The 22929-nt window shown below is 38.9% G+C and overlaps 1 protein-coding gene and 1 long non-coding RNA gene across 6 annotated transcripts; one reads left to right on the forward strand and one right to left on the reverse strand.

Annotated features, from left to right (window-relative positions):
- Positions 1-137: 137 nt before the first annotated feature.
- LOC126871705 (titin-like) lies at positions 138-15376 on the forward strand. Of its 5 annotated transcripts, XM_050630802.1 has the most exons (13): positions 138-473; positions 6932-6973; positions 7626-7850; positions 8406-8494; positions 8654-8946; positions 11417-11455; positions 11547-11591; positions 11669-12526; positions 12845-12914; positions 13167-13382; positions 13468-13711; positions 14129-14351; positions 14742-15376. In XM_050630802.1, exons 1-12 carry the CDS (start codon positions 399-401, stop codon positions 14309-14311), a joined length of 2379 nt encoding a protein of 792 aa, XP_050486759.1. In that variant the 5' UTR covers positions 138-398; the 3' UTR covers positions 14312-14351; positions 14742-15376. The 5 variants fall into 5 exon arrangements, with proteins under 5 accessions (XP_050486759.1, XP_050486760.1, XP_050486761.1 ...); XM_050630803.1 differs by having other exon boundaries at positions 6935-6973; positions 14129-15376; XM_050630804.1 differs by lacking the exon at positions 7626-7850 and having other exon boundaries at positions 140-473; positions 14129-15376.
- On the reverse strand, positions 14469-22762 carry LOC126871780 (uncharacterized). Its single transcript, XR_007691737.1, has 2 exons — positions 21072-22762; positions 14469-20929 (listed from the first exon to the last, which is right to left on the reverse strand). It is a non-coding gene; the product is annotated as an uncharacterized LOC126871780 (long non-coding RNA).
- Positions 22763-22929: the final 167 nt, after the last annotated feature.

Consider the following 22929-nt stretch of genomic DNA (forward strand, 5'->3'; position numbering starts at 1 on the left):
TTAACACAATTCTATTTTTTTCGATGCATTAGGCCGTGTGCCGAAAATGACGCAATCAAAGTGGTGACCGCGAGAGGAGGCGACGTACGTATACGTATACGTAAAATTCGCTCCCTCTCGTGCGTGTACCGAAAGAAAGAGAAAGATGGATCGAAGTGGGGTGGAACGATCATAGTAGAAGCTGAAGAAGAGTCTCGGCGAACGGATAGAATCGTACGTACCTTCATCGTGGCTGCAGTGGTGGATCTTTCACTCTGGTGCGCACGTTAACAGATTACGACAGATAGCAACCGTACGTGCAGCAATTCGTTTGTCGACAAGAGTTCAACGAAAGGTACACGTAGCACCGACGAACGAGCGAATTTTTAACCGAAAAGAAAAACGAACTGAAAGGAAAAATGGTGTACGAGAGCGACTTCTATACAACCCGACGACCTTACTCACGGCCTCTCGTTTCGTCCTACAGCATCACGGTCAGTATATATGGGATTGTTGAAAGAGCGGGATGAAGTATGTCTTAATAATGTTTTGCTGGATGGCACTAACGTCGAATAAGAGCGTCGAGTGTAACTCGGAAACACTTTAACCGAACCACCCTTGTTCGGACTTTTTTCGATCCGGAGTCAACGTTTTGTTTCTCGGAAAATTTCTGTCAAATTTTCGAAGATATTTGTATGCGCGACAGTTTCACCATTGCTAACATATTATATTTGCAAAATCGATAAAATTGCGAAACATTGGCTCTTTAACGATCGAAAGATCGACACTCCTTGATTACCCGTTCGTTTGCGAAATCGATCAACGACAGGCACGATATCAACCACGATACAAATACGATCTAAACGAATCGTTATTGCTGTCGGCGGATCGAGTTCGATGCATTTCGAAGTCTCTACTTCCACACTGTATTCCGATAAATATTGTTATTCGTTGTTACCACTTTTGTCATTGTTATTACTGTTATTGTTTAACAGTTTTTTGAACCTCGAAACATGCACTCGGTGTCTCCTAGAAATCAAATAAATATTTAATACGAGTCAATTACACGATTACTGTTAGTAGAACCTACACACTTGAATTAATATGCAAACTTGACAAGTATATCAGTTAAAAAGAGTTAAACGTATAACTGCACGGTAATAACTTCCAGTTTACGGAATTAATTTTACCTGCACCAAATAAGCTCTGACACGAGTTACCCGTCGACTTAAACGGACGGAAAAAAATTACTTGTTGAATGATTTGTTTTCAAGACACCCTCGTTGTGCCCGTTTTGAATCTGTTTTGTATGTATATGTTACGCCCTATAGTAACCAGGGTTTCATCGGCTATGTATCAATTGTACTTATTGTTTCATGTGCCTGTTTGTGTCAATTCTTCAAATATTAAATGATGAGAGATATTTTCGATCCGAAATAAAATTTATCTACAGAGGAGACAAATAATAAAATTCGCAAAAGTTGTTGTAAACTTTTACTCGAGACTGACGATTATTTCATTACAACGGTTATTTTTATTCTGAAATAAAAAAATTGAAAACTGATATAATCGAAGTGATTTGCGAGTAGGGAAATTAGAGAAAAGCCTATTCATAGCGGTGCAGCCATTTTCCGGGACTTCGTCGCGTTAAACTTAGATGCCGCACGACCCGGCAAATTTTGGATCCGTGAACACGAAAACGTATATGGGCTGACAAATCTATCATACGACAAAAATCAACTGAACAGAGTATATATAAAAATGCAAATGAACGAATTGTACAAATGTAACTGAGTTACAAGTTTGGACAGAATCAGTAACAGAAGGAATCATTTATCGAGAAATATTAGTGAAATGTTGTTGTAACAACGTGTTATAGTCGTAGTGACTTCTTCGACAGTTTAGATTATTGGGCTGTTCCATTGTTGATCATGCATCCATCAATGGTACCGTTAAAAGCTGACCTAAATACTTAACTCCTCGGTAATTCTAATTATGTTCGAGAGATCTTCACCGAGGCCTCTAACTCGAGCATCTCGAACGATTTCAATGACAAAGAGGTTGACGAAACAACACGCCAACGAGGAAACATCTTTCGATGGTTGAAGATGTTATTAAAACATTTTCCGTCTTTCTCCGTTTCAGTAGAGGGGATTTGTGAGCATCGGTGTTGCGTTACTCTGCCCTAATTTAGACTCCCGACGAACCAACGACGTTGACTCCCACCACAAAAGTTAAAATTCGTCACGGAAATTCATACATGATTTCTAGTGACCATACTTGCTTCCCAGATTTTGTGTCGCAGCAGTTCATGTTTCTCATTGTTTCGTGACTATTGCTCAAACTGCTCGCAATTAGAATCGGTAATATAACTTGATATCTATTTTTATCGAACGTCGTTCCAGCCCAACGAAATGGACAGAGAAAAAGAGAATCCTCTTCTTCTTGCGTTGTACTTAGATCTTAAAATAACGATTCCTCCGCATGTAGGAAGAGGGGTAATTAGACAGACCGTGTCTTTTGTGACACTTTCGTGATGACTAAGAGAGAGAGAGAGAGAGAATAAAAATAATTTTTATGGAAAGTTGCACAAGCGATCGCACGAAAATATTTAAAGTGAAAGAAAATCCTGCAACACGAATGAATGTATTTGTAGAGATGATATAAGGAGGGGTTGTGCCGTAAAAAATCTCGATCGACATCAACGATTCGGAATGTGCGGAGGCGAATATGGGGGCGCGAGATGTTGCGTTCCTTGTATACCATTCACGATGCTTTGATCTATTTTTACACAAGGATAAGAAACATATACTGTGGCAGAAAATAATATCGCGTCAAGAATCATCGCGGGGAAGAGAAAGAAGATAATATTTATACTCTCTTTATACTCCAGAGTAACTGTCATGACACACGCACGATTTTCAGACGGGAATGTCATGACTTTTACTAGTATAATATCAACGATCGATACATATAGCATAGCGATAATACGGAAGAATGGTGTGGAAGTGAAGATATCGAAAGGAACAAAGTTTTTGATCGACGCTCGACGACGAAAGGGAAAACGATGTCGAATAAGAAAAGGAAGCAATTGAATGGGGCAGAAGTTAAACGCATCTCGAACCTGATGAAATTTACAGAAGCAGGACTACTTTCCGTGGGAAAAAGTGCCGTTTGTTCCACGACCATCCCTGGTACCAGAACCATTCACCGTTTGGGGACGTAAGAAACAAGATCCAAAAAAAGAATTTTATCAATACGTTACCCTAAAGGACAAGGAGGGTGTCGTGCGTGGTAAAAATCCCGCGAGAGAAGACCATACTCGACAGTTGGTGGATGGTGGCGCAGTGTCAAAGGTCAGCCTGGACGCCGCGACTGAACTGGCAACTAAGGGTCACGTTTTCGAGAAAGGAGTGCTTTCTAGACAACCAGCTACTAAAAGACACATCGTTCCTCCCGCTAGTGGTCGTACTAAGATACTGATGGCACTCCAAACGCCTTCTTGGTACCGATTTTAACAACACCGTTGCGAGTAAATGACGTTTGATTGGAAACAAATGATATTTTTTTTCATTTTGTAAAAAGATAATCTAAGAATTCGACACGACTGACAGATATTTTAATATGCTGCTTCGTAGAACTTGGAATTAATTCAGTGACGAATATTAGGACGATTAATTTTGGTCGGTTTAGAAATTTTTTTACCAGTCTTTACTCTTCTTTCTTTGAATTTTATCTTGGCATTTCCTTAGAGCGACATTCTCACGAAGATTAGAGTTTTACAATCGACGATATACTCGTAATAGCTCAAATCTTTCCCTTTTGTACAAATTTTACACGAACCTGATACTTTCGTGTTATTTCCTTTTTTAGCCCATACAAATATACATATACACAGACAAACATCTTGTTTTCCATAACCATGAACGACTATGGAAATTATGGATTGCTGCTTTATACATATACTACCGTTGCTTTACTTTTCGTTTTCTTGTTCGTTTACTTTGTATGCACATCGAACAAATAAAGTGTTTCGATTTCGAAAAGCGTGTTTACTGGATTCATTACTACTCGAGATATGTTTATCTAAACGCGTTAAGTCGAAGACCTTGAGTCGAACAATACCCTGTTCTATAATATACAATAATAATCGTATCTCAGTGATATTGTTTGTGGAAAGAAGGGGGAAACTGATTAAGAATACATTTCTGCTATAGTACTATCGACGTCTGGGTCATGAACTTATTTCATATCGGTATTACAGATAGTTGGAAGATTAAACTTCCTATTAAGCTTAAATATCGATGCAGGTGAGCAAAGTTGACAGAGAATATGAGCAAAAGTTTTAGGTCGAAAGCTAAAGTTGAAACGAGACACCGAGATGCACTCGTGCATATGAGCGAAGAATACGAACATAACGTAGACACTATTACATTACGTTATCCATGTGTTTCTTGGCAAAGGCTAATTCAGTTGCTCAACGTTGCACTCTAGAGTGTCCTGAATATCTCGGCAAGGAGACATTATTAATGCATACGTGTACCGCTCTACGTTTATAATTGGCCCGCACGTTGTGTGTCTACAGATAGATCGATATATGTATTATCACAAAATATCTTAGCGATTCCTTTACTTTTTTTCTTCCGCATTTTAACATACGTAGTTATATCGTAGATTCAAACAATATAACCCAAATCTTAACGTTCTCAATCTCCAAAAAGTCCACCCACCGCTTCGTCTGAATTCTTAAAAGTAACATTGGCAATGATCAACGATTAATGGATCGTGTCTCGTTTTAAGCGTTTTAATCGATATTTCGATGATAACGATTCAACTACACGAGGCAAGATGAATCGGACGAAGTACCGGTTGTATTTTTTATTCCATTAATACTATACCGTGATACGCGATACGTCCTTTTCTCCAGTACATGTTATTCCAAAACGGAGAACAGAGCCAGCCAAAATTCAGTTTCAAACGGGTAAAACGCAAGAATGACAGAACGATTGCGCAAAACGTTTGATTCAAAATTCGATCAAAATTAAAAGATCAATTACCCGCAACAAATCAAACTGCAAATATTTAAGATGCAATGGAATCCGCTCGCGAAGCTTATAATTTTTTAACTTGGGAACTTCCATGATTGCTTAAAAAAAAAAATCGTAACGTTTGATCCATTTTTGCTGTTCGATCGCGTTGCTTCGCGACTCACGAGACGCGCGATAAACACAGTATATAGAGAGAAAAACGCGATATGTGATCAAGATGTTTTAGTAAAAAAATGAAAAAGTTCTGTTCTCCGGAAATGCCTGTTCTCCACATTGTTGACCTTGTGTAACCCGAATCTGTAGACGCCTCGGCATTATGTGGTCCGTGACTATCCGGAAACCGGGGTGAGGGCTGCTCAAGAGCAGTACAGCTATGCCTACACCAACACCAGCTCATCGAGTTCCTCCTCCTCTACGGATCCGTACTCGTACAGCCGCCGTCCGCAGAGGACTAGCTACACCGAAGAGAACGTCGTCAAGAGGGAGAGCGGACCGTACGGATCGTATTCGACCGAGAGGTCATCTAGGACATCGAGTGGTGGCGGTCCTGGAAGCTATCATTCCTCTTACGAGTCCCACACTTCCGGTCGTTTACCTGGCGGTACCACTTACCGCCATTTCTCCTACCGCGTCTAAATTCCCGACCGGATGGCCTTCGATATTTTCGTTTCACCGATTTTGATCAAAGAATGATTTAACATTGAATTTCAATTACATCTTCAACACCTAAGTTATATAGATACGAACATTGATTTTGGTGAAACGAAAGAACCGTCGACTTACGTTTTTAATTACTTACTCGAATCTATTCGAAGCTTCATCGAAGCGAATCAATTCGGACGAAGTATATAATTCGATAGGAAGACGGGGTTCAGGTTTTTTCTTTTATTTGCGTCGTTTAAATATCGCCGCTATACGGTATTTGAAGCAACACGTACTACTTATATTATATTACTGTGAAAACGAATTTTGTAGCTGTACTTAGATATTCCGTAGACGCGATAATTATAGAACACCGTTAAATACATTGCATTAATAGTTAAACGACACACTGAATATTGTAACGATGGTTATGTGAATCTTTGTTTCGATTTAAATAATAAATTCAAAAGTACCGCTTTACTTATTTCGTGCAATATTTGATCGACTTTGTTCGATGGATCCAACGTGTAGGATTTGTTTCGTAGTTATCGATTCTTTCTACTTATCGATTGTACGTATGGGAGTGTTTTTTTTTTTTTTTTTGCTTTCGCATAGCAAATCAACAGTTTTATATCCGTGCAAGCATAATTTCGTTTCTTCTAGCGTGTGCAATGATAGTGTGAATTAATGAAAGAGAACGCATTAGTATCTTTGCGATCAAAATAAAATTATAAAGATAACTCGTCAGTATATCAACTATATTCGAATATAATGCGAACGTTCACTTTTGTGTATCAAACTGCTAACTGTGACTAACACCTAAACCCATCTCAATAGACACACAACGCGACAATCGGCCAAATTACTTGTTACAAATGATCGAAAATTCATTACAACTGTCGTAGCATTACTTTTTTCCGTCGAAGGTACACTTTTCCTTGCTTTTCCTTCTTCCCGTTACGTATCGCTTTCTATCGAGAGAATACATGATCGATTCGACCGATGATCACTATTTGATAATACGCACGTGTGTAAACAAGGAAATAAAGGAATAAATAAAGAGAAACATAAAAGAGAGTGCCGAAAGGGATACTATACTGCAAACGTTACTAACTGGCTGTTGTTCTTCTTCTTTCTATTTATTCTGCTTCCTACGTGACTCCTCGTCCCCTGCCGCTGCTGGATTGCGCCCGATATCGTCGAAAATCGATTAAATGAAACACAAAACATTCATCTTTATAAATACAACCGAAACGGAACAGCAGGACCGGCCGATTACCTTACCGATCTCCACGATTCTTCAGGTAAGTAGCATGGAATTGACGCTAATGGACAAGAAACTAGCTCGCTTGCGAAAATGTTCACGGAAAGTGTTGAATTGCAAATGCGAAATGCGGCAAGTGCGATTTCTTCTTATTTTGTTAAACGACGCTTTTCTGCTTATTTCATCCGCACTATTAAACCATCGTTCGATCGTCACGTCGATCGCTAGAATTTGGCCGAACTGGCTCCTCTTCGATTAACCAAACTCATCATCTATCGCTATTCATTTTCGTAAATCAAGGAAAATATAGAAACGTGCACGCGTTCATCGATTCTTCTTACAATTAGCACGATCGCACACAGGTAAATGCTTTACTATCTCTAGTTATCATGGAAACAGCTGGAACATTGCTGCACGTAGCGATCACGGTAATCGTGATTATGTACCTAATCGATTGCCTATTGCGCTCTGCTGCTAACCGCTCGAACGAATTTATGGAAACGAATGAGGAACAGAAAAGAGAAAGGGAGAAAGGGAGAGAGAAAGAAGGCGAGAATGAGAAAGATCGTACGCTTAAATGGAGCTAGTGCGAGCTTAAGAAGAGTACGCTTGTGAGAAGCTAATTGTCGCTGATGCCGCTGGGAACGTAACAATTAGTCGACGTATTAGTAAAGCAGAGTTCGTGCCTCTAGTTGAGAAGCATTCCTCGCATGCCATACGTGGCTCATAAACGGCTCGTGACTGTAATCCACCTGCCGTACCATACCGTGTACCATGGCGGCAGTCTGATACCGATAAGAGTTCATGCGCGCGTACGTCCCAGCGTCCTTGCAGCTGAGATCAACAGGATACGCAACCTGACAAGACCGTCGACCGAATCCTACACGGAAAAGTATCTTCGATCCAAGGATCACATCGTAAGTCTGCCACGTTTCTCGTGATATCTGTTCAGTGCAAAACAGCGTCATCATTCGTGGCCATTAGCATGAGCGTCATCCAGTCATCATCCATGTCATCGATCGTATTACACCGATCATTGTCGTCGTCGTGTCTCTTCACGATTTCAACTCGTCTTCGACACGCAACATCTGGCATCCTTGTTCGGCGGAATCGCGTCGTCTTTTTAATGGACATCTCGAGAAATGTAGAGCTTTTACACTTCTATGATCGATACTTGACGAGTCGCACTTGACTCTGCGAGCATTGTTAATTCTTCGAACAGCCTGTACGAATTTCGTGTTGGGAGGACTACGCTCGGAGCATGCTTAACACCTGAAATTCATAGCTTCTCGTATCGTATCTTTGTCGCGTCTCTTCATTCCAGAATATAGAATTTAATCCAATAGAGTCGGTCAACTGGATTAACCGAATAACGAACAAATCGTAGTAGATATATATATATATATATATAATTCCTCTCGTAAGAGAGTGGTCCTTCGTTCGACGTATATTTTACGTGTGTCTCTTCGCAGTACTTCGACGACGAGGCGAGGGAAATACGTGCGAGAGTGGATTCTCTTCTTCGACGAGTTCACGTCTTCATTCCACGAGCCGTAGCAAGGTATTTAAGTAGCGATTGTTATGCGGTTAGAACGAAAATGAAAGCAATTCTAGAGTACGATTCCAAGCATTTGTTAGACGATCGAATCGCGTAACGATTATATCATTTGACGAAATATATCATTTGACGGCACGATAATACGAACCGTTTAATTTTTAGCGACTTCGCGGAAGAGATAATACCAGAACGTATGGGCAGCGGGGATTACGTCCGTCGACTAATCTCTGGAAAACACAACGCGAAGAAAGACACGATAGAGCCGATTTCCTGGTATGATGTGCCCGATCGAGGTAACTTCGGTAATCTGGCTTGCGTTAAATATGTCGCCGGCAAGCCACAATCGGTCAGGAAACCCTACTTCAAGGTTGCTGATTTACGTCCTTCGGACGTCAAAAACGATGTCAATTTTCTGAGTTACTACAGCAAGAACCGCGAGGCGGCGGCTAACGCCTGTGAGTAATTTCGATATACAGACGCGACGCCACGATTATTTATACTTAATGCAACGACGGTTACGAACACCATAACTGACAATCGGACACGGACGACACGTATGACGATTCGAGAAAAGAAAAACTCTCGAGTGCACTAGCTTTCCTTTGCGATCGACGTCTATATGAAGCAGACGGTACAAATCAACCAATAATTTACTGAATTCGAACACGAAACATGTAGAAACAATAGGAATACGTAGTAGTACGTTATAGCGGGAAAGTTTAATGCGCGAATGACGCTAATCATCTCTCTCGAAATATAACGTGCAATTATAAATGCAAAGCGATTTCTTACTATCCGATGTGGATAAAGAAGAAAAAGAATTAGAATGTCATTTGGCATTAATCTCGCTCGCGCTCTGTTATCACATATATCTTGAAGAAAATTTTGGAAAATAAAAGCGGCCATGTGACGCCGTTGTGTGTACGTTTTTTTTGGTTTTTTCTCTCCCGCTCGGTTTTCTACTTTTTCTTCTCTTTTTTGGATGGATTGCCATTGATCCGCTCTATCTGACAATTTTTGCTGTGCTGTGTTATTCTTATATTTTAGCGTATTTTTCCTCGTTCGTTACGTAGTTTCCTCTTTATCTTTTTTTTTCCTCGTATTTTGTTCGTGGCTGTACATTTCTGTTATATTATATATATATATATATATGTATATTGTGTCTAATGAAACATGTATGTAGCGACGAAGGTGTGAGACAGAACATTGTTTTTTTCCTCGTCTATGCTGCATCGAACGGTTCCGTACGTTTTTCTTTTCTTACTTTGTTCATCTTCATCGTCACCGCGCACATTAACGAAATAAACGGCAATCACGACGATACGCGGCTTGAAACTGGAAACCGAAAAGAAAGCAAGATTTTGCACGAAGACAAACTTCAGTATCAGGCAGAATCGGATGACTGGGACACGTACACGCGGGTAAAAATGGCAGAGAAGAACCAGTTCGGCTTTTTTCAACGTTTCAGGCAAAGGATGGAGGGATCGGGTTCCAGAGCTATACGAAGATCCAACAAAAAACAAAAAGAAGGAGGAGGAAGTGAAAGAAAACGAGACACCCGCAGAGGAGTGACTACGCTCGCGTTAAATATCGTTCCACTTTTTAAATCTACGAAACTACCGCCTTTTAATTTGGGAACGCACGTTCCCGCTTCTATACAAAGATGACTCGCGCAACATGTTCTTTATTCTAAGATCGATCGCGTGTGAAAATCTTTACCGAAAGTATTTCTGCCTGAGGTAAAAACCCGAGACTGATAGTCGAGTATTTCATTAAAAGTTAGACACGTCTATGTCGACTTAATTCGATTTCTATGAATGATAGTAATTTCGTAATAGCAGTTACGAGTAATCGTTTGTATCGTTCTGTTTGAGCAAAATTTCCTTTCTTTGAGAAATTTCTACGATTTCTACACGATTCGAGTAATCTGTAATTATATTGGATGTTAATACGATGTTCATTATTTCGTTTCTCGTTGAATCTGTTCGACCTTGCCAGAAAATGTCCAAATAAATTAAGCATAACCGATGATTAAAACAGCACCGTGAATTGTTCCCCTTGCACAAAAATCGGGAAATTAGAAGAAGTGGCTTAGCAGTGAATGCATTGCTTCGAGGTAAGATTCCTTACGTGCTTTACCTACATTTCTAATAATTAGGCCGGCTGACATTTTGTTTCTGAAGTGAAGTTGAGTGGTTTTCGGTTGTTGAAAAGAAACATTAATTTTAATAGTAACAGTAACGACACTGTAACGACAAGAGCGATATCACAGTATCGTACAATCTTGCATCAAAAGGGACGAAAGAGTCTCGCACGAGTTCATTTCGTGCTACGAGCGCTATCTAAATATAATCCTAATGAAAATGTAATTTGTAACACAAACGAACGTGAAATTCCCATCGGAGAAGCAAATGCTACTCAAGTTGAAACATGTTAAGTATAAACCGTGTGTTTTTATTCATTGACCATCGTATTACGATCATCGTTACCACGTATGTATAATCGGAGACAAACGCAAAACCGAGATAAAACGAGGACAACAATCCGATTCATCGTTTCTGCAAATCGTATTACGTCGTAATATTTCGTCGTAAGAGGAAATATCATAAATCGCAGAAATAATTTCATCGCCGATATTCTCGAATTCAAAGATTTTTAATATTCTAATTCATTGGTCGCACACCATCGTATGTGTAAATATTAATTTGCTTTATCTTTGTAAAGCATCCTATCCGTGTCGATAGGATATGGTGAATTAACAAATACGTTTTGTATCGTAACACACTTCCCAAATATTGCCCTGGCTAACGTTTTAATCGCAGCTTTACTCCGCGTTTTCACTCGTGTTTATTTCAGATACAGAAATATAGCCTCGCAGGAATCTTGATCGTTAACTGAATATTTACGTTTCGTATTATTCTATAGCGCCAGATGTGCCGATGACGGAAAGAGAATTACGGAAGGGTCAGTAATATTTCTCACTAACTTTCGTCGATAAATGCAACCTGTACATGTTATTTCGTTGTCCTTGTTCACGTAGTTTGACAAATTTTAGCGCGAGCGTTGCAACCTGATTTGGATGAATCAACGCTGAGGAAAGGTACGATTCTTCTTGAAATTCCAAGTGTTCATGTTCCATAAAAACATGACATCGTGATCGTTCCATGTGTCTTGTAGAAATTAAAACAGATAAAGAAACGGAATCAAAGCCAGAAAAGAAACGTGGATTTAAGCGAGGAAAAGCGGAAACGAAGGGAACAGAGGACGAAGCAACCAAAGCTTCGACATTGCAATCTGTAAAGGAGCCAGAACCGGTAAACGAAACTCAATCTAAACCGGAAACTATAAAAGAGGCTGAATTTGCATCAGAAATTGCGAAACAACCCGAACCCTTGCAAGAATCCGAACTCAGCAAACAACCTGAACCTGTAAAAGCACCTAAATCCGCGAAAAAAGTCAAACCTATGAAAGAGCCGGAACCTGTGAAAGAAGCGAAACCTTCGAAGGAACCTGAACCTGCGAAAGAACTGGAACTTGCGAAGCAACCCGAACCTGCGAAGGATCCGGAACCTACGAAGGAACTGGAACCTGCCAAGGAACCAGAGCCTTTGAAGGAACCAGAGCCTGTGACGGAAACGGTGTCTGTGGAGGAGCCGGAACCTGTGAAGGAAGCGGAACTTGCGAAAGAAGTACAACTCGCGGAGCAAACAGAACCCGTGAAGCAATCAGAACCGGAATTCGAAGCTATAAAAGAGCCCGTGAAAGAATCCGAATCTGTGAAGGAACCTGAGCCACTTGGAGAACCTGCGAAATCGTTAGAACCGGAATTAAACTCGGAAAATCCAGCGGAATCTATACAAGCGGTTACGGAAGCCTTGCAAGAGTCAGAATCAGAAGCAGTTCAAGGGCCGCAACCGATATCCGAGCTAGAAACCAATCAAGAATCTACGCCGAAAGCAAGTTCAGAACCTCAAACTACAGAAGGTGTAAGTGAGTCGGACGAAACAGACGAAAAGAAGGCGACAAATAAAGTTGGTATGTTGATCCGAAAAAGAAGTTGCCTAAGAATTGATAAAAAAAATTGTAGGTAGACATGCCGAGTCAGCTGGCGAGTATAAAATGTAACCAGATGATTATGATTATTATTATAGTGTACAATTATTCCCAAATCTATTTTATGTTGCATGATATTCGTTTTGTATCGTATATAATTCCTTTGTTCGGTCTTTGAAAACGTACCGTAATGTATTGTGCGCGAGACGTTGCACAAATAGAAGTTGGTCGATTTAAAATTAGGATTTTTAAGCAAGGAAAATTTTGATCGGCCAGTTAATGAGAAGATTTTCATTTCAGTGAAACACGACAAGGAAGAGGCGGTTAAAAGAATAGAGGAATACCTTGTTAAAGCTGTTGAGGAGGCAAGGTGCGTAGTTTTTAGTAAAATTGGCACGTATCGGTAGTTACGATATTATGTAAGAAGCGGGATTGTTGGCGAAACGATTAACATCATAACATTGAACTCGGCCAGGTAACCTGTTAATCGATTTGCAATCGACATACTAGCCAAAATTTCAACCTCTGTCGAACTGAAATCGTAATTGAGCTGGTATCTAATAATGACGCTATAATCGAGCACTGAAAATATTTCATGCGATCATTCCATGATTTGTTATAGAACTGAGGAAGAAAAGAAACAGGCTGCCGAGGAAGAAATAGCAAAACTCGAAGCGGATGAGATGAAAGCATGGGAAGCATTGCAGGTAGCGCAGGAACGTTTGGCGCATCTTGACGAAATTGTCGAACAAGAAAAAGCCGAAGCCGAAAGAAAAGCCGAGGAGGCGAAAATCGAGGCTAATCGATTGGAAACAGAAAGAATACTCGAGGAAGAAAGGTATAATTTATGCATTAGAAGAAGATATGTGTTTTTAAATTGTGAATCACGTACGATGTAATTGATGCATAATTTTGTATATTAGGAAAATAGCAGAAGCTAGAACAACAGCTCTGTTGAAGGAACAGGAGCGAATGATCATAGAGGAAGAACTCGAGAAGGCTCGTGACCAAGAGGAAACAGAGATAAGGTTAGCGAATGTTACGTTCGACGATCCAGATGAAGTGAAAGACATCGAGCATTTTCACGACGATGTGATAACCAGCGATATCACTGATCAAGAAAGGGAAGAAAGGCTCTGTGATCCAGTTACAGATGACGATACGAGGGTAAATACCAATTTTCAATAACTAACAACGTCTCGACAACTCACGAGTAACGATTAACCCGCAACTACTCGCAGCTTCCTCGCAACTGCAACTAGTGGCAACTCAGTCGTAACTACAACTACTGACTACTGATTACTGACTACTGACCACTCTCTCCACTAAGATGTTCTTTTTATACCAGACTTTTTGGTATTACTACAACGTACACGTGCTTTACAGCTGTTGATCCAAGATGGTCAAGTACATCTTTTTTAATTTCCCAATGTCCTAAAGGTCCACGGGATTATGACCTATCGAAATTATCCCTTCCTCCCGGTCTGTCAGCGCTTTTACTACTTTCTGCCTGTTTCGACGGTTTTTCCTCGATACTACATATAATATTAATATTATATCTTATTTTTGCTATTTTCTACGAAGGTCGAAGATGATGTGCAAGAAGAAGAACGTTTTGAGATGACACAAGATCCTTTCGTCGAGGAACCAGAAGGAGCGGAAAGCAAACCTGTAACCGGCGGGAATGCCGTCGAAGAATCGCCAAACATCGAAGAAGTAACGTCTGGTGGAGAAGAGAGTTTCGAATGGGCTGAAGAAGATGCTTAAAAACTTCTCAGAAATTACGTCTCCTCCTTACAAACATTAGGTACATGCTATCATTGTCGCGTTCCGAGTATTACCATTGCATCTCATTAAATCGCGTATAATAATAGGATGAACATTTGTCAATTTCGGGTATCGTCAAACGTCGTTCAATTTAAACCGTTTTAAGTCTTTTTTTCTCCTTTATCAGCTTCAAACTATCTGCATCTATTGTTAATGCGCACGTATGGTTCATTGCTGTCGAGACAGAACCACCGAATCGAGAATGAACATTGATTTTTGTTGGTTTGTCTATAGCAACGACTTTATATATTTTAAATATCGTATGAAAATGATCCTCTCAATGAACTTTACATTACTATATTTATTTAACATTACGTCCATCATCAAACGATTTTATATTATATTCTTACACGTAAATCTAATTGTATAGATCACAAATACAGATATGCAAATAGAGCGGCAGAGATACGAGAAAGAAAAAGGAAAAACAAAGGAACGAGGAAACGAAAAAGAAAAGGAGAAAGGAAATGATTATTTATTTCTCAGGCGAAGAAATTGCTTAGTGAATGTTCCAATTATATAGAGTATAGAGACTATTGTATAATATCGTCGTATTTATTTCCTGTAATTTATCTTCCTGTATACGCTTATTCTAACGTTTCACTTAATCGATATCAGAGAATGCTTTCCTAGGTCTTACGTAACGTATAAATAATGTATACTACAATTGCGAATGAAAACCAGTATGTAAGAAATTATTAATTTCATATCGGTTATGCTGGAAATGGAAAGTCGACAGAATTTTATAATAACTATGCAAAATTAAATAATTAAATAATTATGCAAAATATTACCGCAGTGTTTTGAATGGTAGCCTTTTTAGCGTGTTTTTTTACGAAGAAAACCAGAAATACGTGGCGAACAACATATATATATCTATCAATTGTCATGATGTTCCTACACTTTATTCGCACAGTGCTTTTCGTATTTCTAGCACGCTCTGTATATTCACGTAATATTTATTTCGATTACACCTCTATAACAATAAAAATTAACAAATGAGTATTCGAGAAGGATATATTATTATCACCTTCACATTTTCCTTTATTCACATTTGTCCATTTCTAGGTACATCTACATCTATAAGACTGTGGAAATTTCAAAACCGATTTTTTTTTTTGTAATTTCAAGTCCTACGTCGAACATGAACATCGCAAAGTTATTTTTACGATAAATCCTGATTGCGTAAAATAGAGAAAATGAAAACATGGTAGAACGAAACGATTCGTTAAACCGTTTTATAGCTATTGAAGTTTATCTCGGAATAGAATAGAGAGGAACCAGTGGATAAATGTATAATAGAAATATATTTAAGTATAGGTACAAGTATGCTAGTCCTGGTCCGCACCCTTGCAGCGTTACTTTATAATAGAGCTCCGAACCTTTTCTTTTCTAACTCCGAGTCCAAATGCAAACGTTTATAATACTAGTTTGTGCCTTCCTATCCTTATCTTTACCTAAACTTCATCTTCAATATTATTATTCTTTTAATCGATGTTAAAAAAATATATGCCACAATTATAAGGTCGCTTTCATAGGAAGAACAATCGCGTATATCTCGACTTTCGTTAATATTACATAATATCGTTTCTAGTACAAAGACCGGGCAAATCTATGTTAAAAAACACATACATACATACATAAATTTTACTGGTACATTGTGAGCATCGATAACGGATCATAATTTCTTCAGAATTAACGCTAGCCAAAGGGCGGAACACAAGATACGATCATCGAACGTTATCATATTTATACGCTACTTTAGAATCACGTGAAACGTCAAACGTCAAGGAAAAATGGTATTTAATTAAAAGAAAAAATGTTCATAACGTTCTAACTAAGATATAAATGACGAATGACGTTGAATCAAATGCCATACGATTAATTGTATCGATTGGTTGATTTTCAAAACGAAAAACCGTAACCGACAAGGTAAAATCGTTTGTACAAGGCAGGAGGGTCGTAATCAGGAAACCGATGATCGTCCTAAACGTCCGTCGACGGTACGTTGGCCTACCGGTACTATCATAATTTTCAGAAATGAGCGCTGAGATTAGAGAGAATTGACGTCATCGTCGCGACAATAAAAAGAGGGATTCGCGTTCGTTCGTCCGTCCATTCGCAGAGAACGATGTGTATACATATCACTGAATCGTCGTCGGCAATGAATCGTCGTCGAGAAAGCAGGATGCAACGTAAGCACAAATATGCATGTATGGATATACATATATATGTATATATATACATAAATTTGGAGTTACACATTGAAAACGTTGCGGTTGAACGCATTATTTTTCAATTAAGGGACGTCAATGGCAAACGTCAAGATCTTTTAATAAATTTTCTCGGAATATTGGATATCTTGATTTTCCCTTACTCGTTCAAATATTTAGGAATTTCGATCGTTTCACCACTAAATATGTACATCTTTGTTCTTCTTCCTCCATCACGCAAACGTCAATCGTAATAAACATTCAAGCGATATTTATGGAAGTCTTTATAAACAGCGCATTTACGTCGTCTCGCATGATAAATGATATATGCAATACTAATATTTCTAAAGCGAGTTATATCCGTAAAACTGAAAGATTTTAAACAGCCATCTTCGTAGTATCACCCCGTTCTGTGTGTACGACATTGACAATGAATTGTGTGAATAGTGCGGCGCGAACGTAAGCACAAACGGGACCTTAGAAAAGTCGATTCACCGATGGAACCGTGCTCTCTTGTGAAATATACGAGTACAACAGCTCCTTCTCTTCGACGATTCAAGAATCTCCGAATTTCACGAAGCGGAAAATCGGCAAAAAAGAAAAAGAAAAAAAAAAATGGAAAAGATGGTGAAAAAAGTAAGGAACAACACGTATCGATTATTGTATGGATGGTTCATCGCGATTATAAAAAGATGCGAAAGATTAGAAGATTACTGGTTCTGCTACCGATATGTAACGTCACAGTTTAAATTGAAAAATAAATTGAACCAACCAATTGGTTTGACGTAAAATAATTACAACTATAACTCGTATAACTAGCGACGAGTGAGATCGTCATTGCTGTCGTCATGATGAATCGATGACAGAGGTACTGCTTTACGCCGACTCGATAATAGCACGATATATGTAAAACTCTACTCTATTCTAAGCGCGCGCGATGCTTCGTTCGCTAATAAATGAAATAAAAAGGCCACGAAAGATCAACTGATAATGGGAAAGGGACGCAATATCGTGAAAGTATTGTTTGTTGCTTTCTCCTTTCGTACGAAACGAAAGGGGAAAATGTGGAATTCATAGCGCGAAGGAAACTTAGTTGCCCAATGTTCAGGACTGACGTCAGTACAGAGTTGTTGGCGCCACTGTCCTATGACGTCATTAGGGGTGTACTTGGGGTGGTACGCGGGGGTGGTCGGGCTTCAGAGGCGTAGAATTCAGAAAACAGCAATAAGAATTTTTCCGATAATCCTGAATGTCGAAATAGAATGTTTAGTTCGTAATGATTAAAAAAATGTTATCGACATCCTAATGATTATTTGTTAGTATTTTTCGCTCTCCTAGTCCAAATATATTTAACAAATAAAAGAGAAACATATCCGTATTACACCCGAATCCCATTGCGATTGTATTCTTACTTTTTATTTATTGACATTTTATTTAGAACGAACGAGGGGCCGTTTAACTCGATCATCAATCGATAAAATGACATTCACTTTAAGCTCCGATGTCCTATTCTTTTTCCTTTTTGGCAGCGTGAACCAAGTTGGTCGATCGAATAAGAAACTACATACGTACGAGCAGCTATCTACTTTTAACCATTTTATTTCGTAACATCGTAAATCGATTGATCTGCATGCCACGAATCAGAGTTATGAGATAGTTATTAGCAAACGCTCGAAAAGGTATAAATTTATTGTTACGCCACTGGGCTAGGCTGTCAAACACGTGCCACATTCAACCCTCCAGGTCTCCGCCATTTTGGTGTTGAAGTTGGGTCTCTCATCCTCTCTCGTCCATGTAATCTCACTTCGTACTACTCCAACCTTCCTCTTACAAGTCTACGTTATTTTACCGATTCTTTAGCGCGAAATCAGTGGCGTAAGCACCGAGTCACATAAAGGCCAATCGTAAAAGTGAAAGGTAAAGAATAAACAAATGACAAAAGCTATACTCTACCGTAATCAACAGCGATAAATATTTTTATTTCATGTTTTATTGTGTCTTCCGAAAGGATATTTTTACGGGTACTCGTTCGATCGGCGAGAGCCGCGTATTCGTAACTTCTCGTAAATCTGGTGAAAACACAAGGAAAAAAAGAATCGGAGTGTTTTTAGCTTTTATTTCGGAGTAGCTTGTTAAACGAAGTGGACGATTTACGAAATTTACAATTTCTCTGAGAGGAAGGCCAAAACAACGAGCGCCATTGAATTTTCACACCAGCGTTTAAAACCGAGAGGTTTAAAAGGCTCTCGCGTAAAAAAGCCTAGATCAAACCAGAGAAGACGTAAATTCGAGATAACTTTATCACTCTCTTCTATATCTTCTGCCCCCTTATATATATACATGCAACGATCAAGTAATTCCAGTTATTTGGTTACATCGAGTTATCGTCGATAAACTCGATTACGCTTAAAATCAGTTTAATATTAGGAAATGGATACTCTATACAATACTACATACGTTTACGTCAGTATGCAAGCCTCACGTGATTATTTAAACCTATTTATAGTACGTGATACGGTCAAATAGGAGTAAACTGGTAAAATTCCGCCAATCACGAGCAGGAACTTTCCATCAAATCGATGATAGCGTAGTTTTTTTAAAAAAATCCATCTGTTTATTAGATATGCTAGGAAGATGAGAAAGGCTTTTAGGAATGCGAACGTGTCGTAGTTGAAAAATAAATGTTTTCTCGAACGCTGCGGGAACCGAGTGAAATTTCCTGCTTTAAAATACATACAGACACATAGTTCATAGAGTGTTGCGCGAAGCAAACGATACAATTGGGCAAATGAAAGTAGGTGACTGCGAACAATAAGCCACGATGAACCAAGAATAAGATTCTCTATTCACTGTGACGCATTGCAGTGAATCACAATTGAGACACGTCACTCATCGTTGAATTTACAAACTGTGAACCGACCTCGTGTTCCACCGTGTCAAACTCTTCCTCTCTAATACGATTTGATCTGTGAATTATACCGAAATCGATTTAGATCCGCTTGAAAATATCTTGATTCTCGTCTCGCAATCCCGCATGTACATAGAATCGATAATTTCTTTCTAGAAGCAAATCTAAAAAGTAGCTCTCTGTTAAAGCCATTAAGAACAAAATATGTACAGAGGTGTTAAGACTTGTGAAAAAACATAATTTCTCCTGCGAGGGTTCTCTCTTTTGTTTACGTCATGTTATGTCAGTCTGTGTAAAGTTGAAACAGAACGCGATCTATGTTTGTAAACTTAAAACGATACGCATAAAACGTCTATCAGCATTGGAATAGGAGAACTCGTACATAGACGGAAAATAAAATAAGGAGAAGAATCTATATGTTCAAATTATACGTTCGATGTGCAAGAGAAAGGGAGGACGAATCAGGGGTATATGCAATCGATAATATCCACGGACAAAAATACTCTTCAGCAGCTTATAGACTTTCAGCGTACGTCGCGGCATGACCGGACGTTCCAATCTGCCGGAAAAGATTTTCATATATAACTTATTCTTGTTGAAAAATATTTATGATGTAAGCTTAATCGTGATCTGCGCATCGAAATATTTAGACGATCTTGAATCACTGGCGCCTCGATAAACGCTGTAAATACTTTCCTTGCATTCGTTTTCTCCGATGATCGAAATAAAAAGAAAAGTCGAAATTTGATTCGCGACAACACAAAAATTCCACTTGCGTTACGATTGAAGCTACATAACTATAACATAGTTGCGATTTTTGGTCAAACTTGCCCAGGAAATATTTAATTCGAGAGAAAACGAATTTGAGTGATTAGAATAGACGAACGCACGGAATTCCGGATGAAAAAATTTGAATTTATTAACTTGAATCAGTATGCATGGAATCTCGACGCCCTCGCAATTTTTGCTAAGAGAAACAAACTGTTCGTTTTTTCTTCTTTTTTCTACCGAAGAGGAACATTTAACCTCGATATCAAATGTCTGATGCGTTAACTCAGGTTCTGAATCCAAGGTCTGGTAACCAAGGTCTTAATCCCTTTTCGTTTGTCTAATACGCGAGAGCTTTTATCGTAGAAATAAAAAATTTTCGTTCTAAATAAATCGATAGATGCGCGTCTCTACGACGTTTGCGATTGATCTCTACACAGAAACAAATGTGTTTTCTATAAAACAATTCGGCAATGTACTAACACTAACCTTGACGGAAAATGACGTTGACACGTTTCAAAGTAAAGTCTTTTCGTTATCAGATTATTCGGACTTTTCTTGCACGTAATTAAATCATAGAGCAAAAACGGAATATGTAAATATATTCCACGGTAGGTATATAGTCAACGACGATCAAAATGATTATCTTCCTTTAATAGCAAAATATCTCTGAGAACAAAATTATCGAACACTTAACGTATATATCTCTTGCAACGTATTTAACAATGATTTTTCGCAGCGATCAAAGATTACGATCTATGCAAAAACGGGAGAGCTCGATAAGATACAGTATCAGTATTGACGCACATACTTATCTCAGAGACAGTTCATTTTCATCTTTATCGAAGACCTTACAATTTCTTCTCCTTTCGTTCCTGATTTGACACACACATACAGATATGTTCGACGATTGCTATCGCTGACGCACTTGCGTTTATTAACTTCTCACGATTTCACAGCGTGCTTTAGGTACAGTTTGGGTAGTCACCGCGTTATTTATTTTCTACCTCGTCACGTAATTAACTCCTTTATTGACTAATTCGCTATGCCTGGATCAAATTTATTTCGGGCTCACGTTATTTCCATTAGAAAGTTAATACGTCTTTGATAACCTGTTGTGCGATACATCGCATACATTTCTTGTAGAAATCTCCACATTTCCAGGGCAATTCGCGTCTCTCATCGAAACTATAAGGTTGCTTTTCTCAACCTAGAGGAGAATGTTGACTGATTAGCTGACTTTAACAAGCGAAAACAGGGAGTCAATCGTCCAGCAAATATCCTGGAAAAAACCTAGACAAAGAAATAGAAAAGGAGGGTGCGGGAGAAGAATGCAAAGAACGGGGAGATAAGCGTGGAAGGACGCAGACAACGAGTAAACTGTTTCGCTCTACGTAGCAATGGTTAACCACCGCGCTCTCTGCGCGGTATGGCATACCGCGACAAAATTAGCGACCAACCGAAATAATTTACCAGTGGACTCCTCGAAGAGTTGTATGGTCTTCGTCTCGTGGTGACCCTGAAATCCGACATAGATCGCTCGCGTTCCTGACGCATCCGCGCTCATTATCACCCAGATACTTCTCACGGGCATCCAATCAAAGATTCCCTTTCGTTCGGAATACATTGTACGTGATATTAATGGACGATCCATTTACAGCATCGACTAGCACGTAGCGTCACGTGCATCGACTAACAACGGGACACCCGGATTATAATCGAGAACTAACGATTTAAGAGTTTGTTATTGACTTCATAGAAACATCGACTATTGAACTCTTGTACGAGGAAAAATTGCTTTTATTAACAAATAGATGAATCAATTTCAAAGAGAGCCCTAAAATGCTCGTGAAATATTCATTTCCTTATATACATATCCTTTAGACGTCTGTTTCAATGAGATTCCCGTGAATTCAGTTATCTTCTTGTTTTTTGATTTTACGTGCAAAATACAATTTTATTACGCAGAAGATATAAATCGAAATTCAGAGAGAAGTATGAACGTCATTACGAATGATTCATCTGTTAGTTAAATAAGCTGCCAATATCCGCTTCTAAGAAACATCGATTCGAATATAGTCAGTTACTTTTCTTTTGTCGTTAGTTTGTCACTTCAAAAAGATTTTTCTCGTTCGTACGGTTCCCTCAAGCGCAATCCGATTTTCTATCATAAATTGCTTTCTCCTTCGCTGGCTTTTGTTTCGACGCGCCATTAACGAATAGAATCGCGAAGAAAAACAATTACGGACAATTGTTAATTGCCTGTGCACGAATACTCGACGACGCTTTATGAAATCATTTAACAACAATAACGACCGATCGTTTAAAAATAGATCAACGGAGTTAAAAATGAGACGCGCAAGAATAGAAATACAGCCAATTTTATACGTCGATTTCATAATTTTCATTGAGAAATTGCTACGTTTCGGGACAAAACATCGTTTCACGGTTAGCAATTTTGTAAAAGTATCAACGGCGCGTATTCCATTGTCTTGATTCTTTTGGCATTCGATTAGTAATAAGCATATCTATGAACGAAATGGAAACGGAAGCTTCTTGAATGTATGAAAAAAGAAGGAATATAAGAAGGAAAAGGCGGGGTAGCATGAAATAAAATTTGTCGATTGCATCCCCCTTCTCCGGTAAAGCGGTAACCTGCTGTTGAGGTT

This window comes from Bombus huntii, chromosome 12, assembly GCF_024542735.1.
Source record: "Bombus huntii isolate Logan2020A chromosome 12, iyBomHunt1.1, whole genome shotgun sequence".
NCBI lineage: Eukaryota > Metazoa > Arthropoda > Insecta > Hymenoptera > Apidae > Bombus > Bombus huntii.